At 37.6% G+C, this 771-nt stretch overlaps 1 protein-coding gene across 1 annotated transcript; it reads right to left on the reverse strand.

Annotated features, from left to right (window-relative positions):
* Positions 1-7: 7 nt before the first annotated feature.
* LOC108630059 (peptidoglycan recognition protein-like) lies at positions 8-714 on the reverse strand (the record flags this gene model as incomplete). The annotated part of the gene is made up of 1 exon (XM_018033122.2): positions 8-714. A coding segment is annotated over one exon (534 nt), but the record flags the coding sequence as incomplete, so codon positions are not given.
* Between the last annotated feature and the right edge of the window lie 57 nt (positions 715-771).

The raw sequence follows: 771 nt of genomic DNA on the forward strand, positions 1-771 counted from the left end.
GTATATGCATGCGTACACGTGTACATATATATATTACAATATTCACATATGCAATTATTTTATATATTTTCTTACTAAATAACGTTGTTATGAAAACATGTCTTTTTATTCATTTCTATTGCCTATAAAATGTCTCACCTTAAATTGCAACCGTAATAAGGGTCTTGTATTACAAATTCGTCATACATTTAGTGACCAATGAGGCCAAGTGATGAGTTCGCTGTATAACGCTTCTCCCGGGCTCAAAGTCTGCGAAATTTGCCGATGTCCTAATAATTTATAATCCTTCGCAATTTTACCAAGTTCCACACCCGTTTCAATAAGCAATTCCAAAGCATACAGTTGAGTTTTAGACGGTTTTAAACTGTTAAATGTACCGATGCAGGAAATGCCTATACTTTTATTATTATACCCGAAAGAATGCGCGCCTACATAGTTCCAACCGCGGCCAACATATACAAGTCCGTCGCCGCCAACGAGAAAATTATAAGCGATGTCTGACCAGTGTCTAGATTCAATATGAAACGTTTGCGCGAACCGGACACGAAACGTACATTCCGCCTGGGTCGTGCAAAAATCGGTTACTGTATGACTGATAATCACGTACGGTACAGGAAGTTTGAGCGGTTCCAATGGCTCAGCAGCTGGTTGAGCGCCCCATTCGTCTCTCGTAACAAAACGTACCTTTGACGGTTTTTCCTCTATAATTAAAAATCATTCAGATTTGAATTATAAACAATAGGAATTTTTATTCTTGAATATATTATTGAC

The sequence above is a fragment of the Ceratina calcarata genome, unplaced genomic scaffold, assembly GCF_001652005.2.
Source record: "Ceratina calcarata isolate Rehan_Ccalc_2016 unplaced genomic scaffold, ASM165200v1 scaffold6419, whole genome shotgun sequence".
Classification (NCBI taxonomy): Eukaryota; Metazoa; Arthropoda; class Insecta; order Hymenoptera; family Apidae; genus Ceratina; species Ceratina calcarata.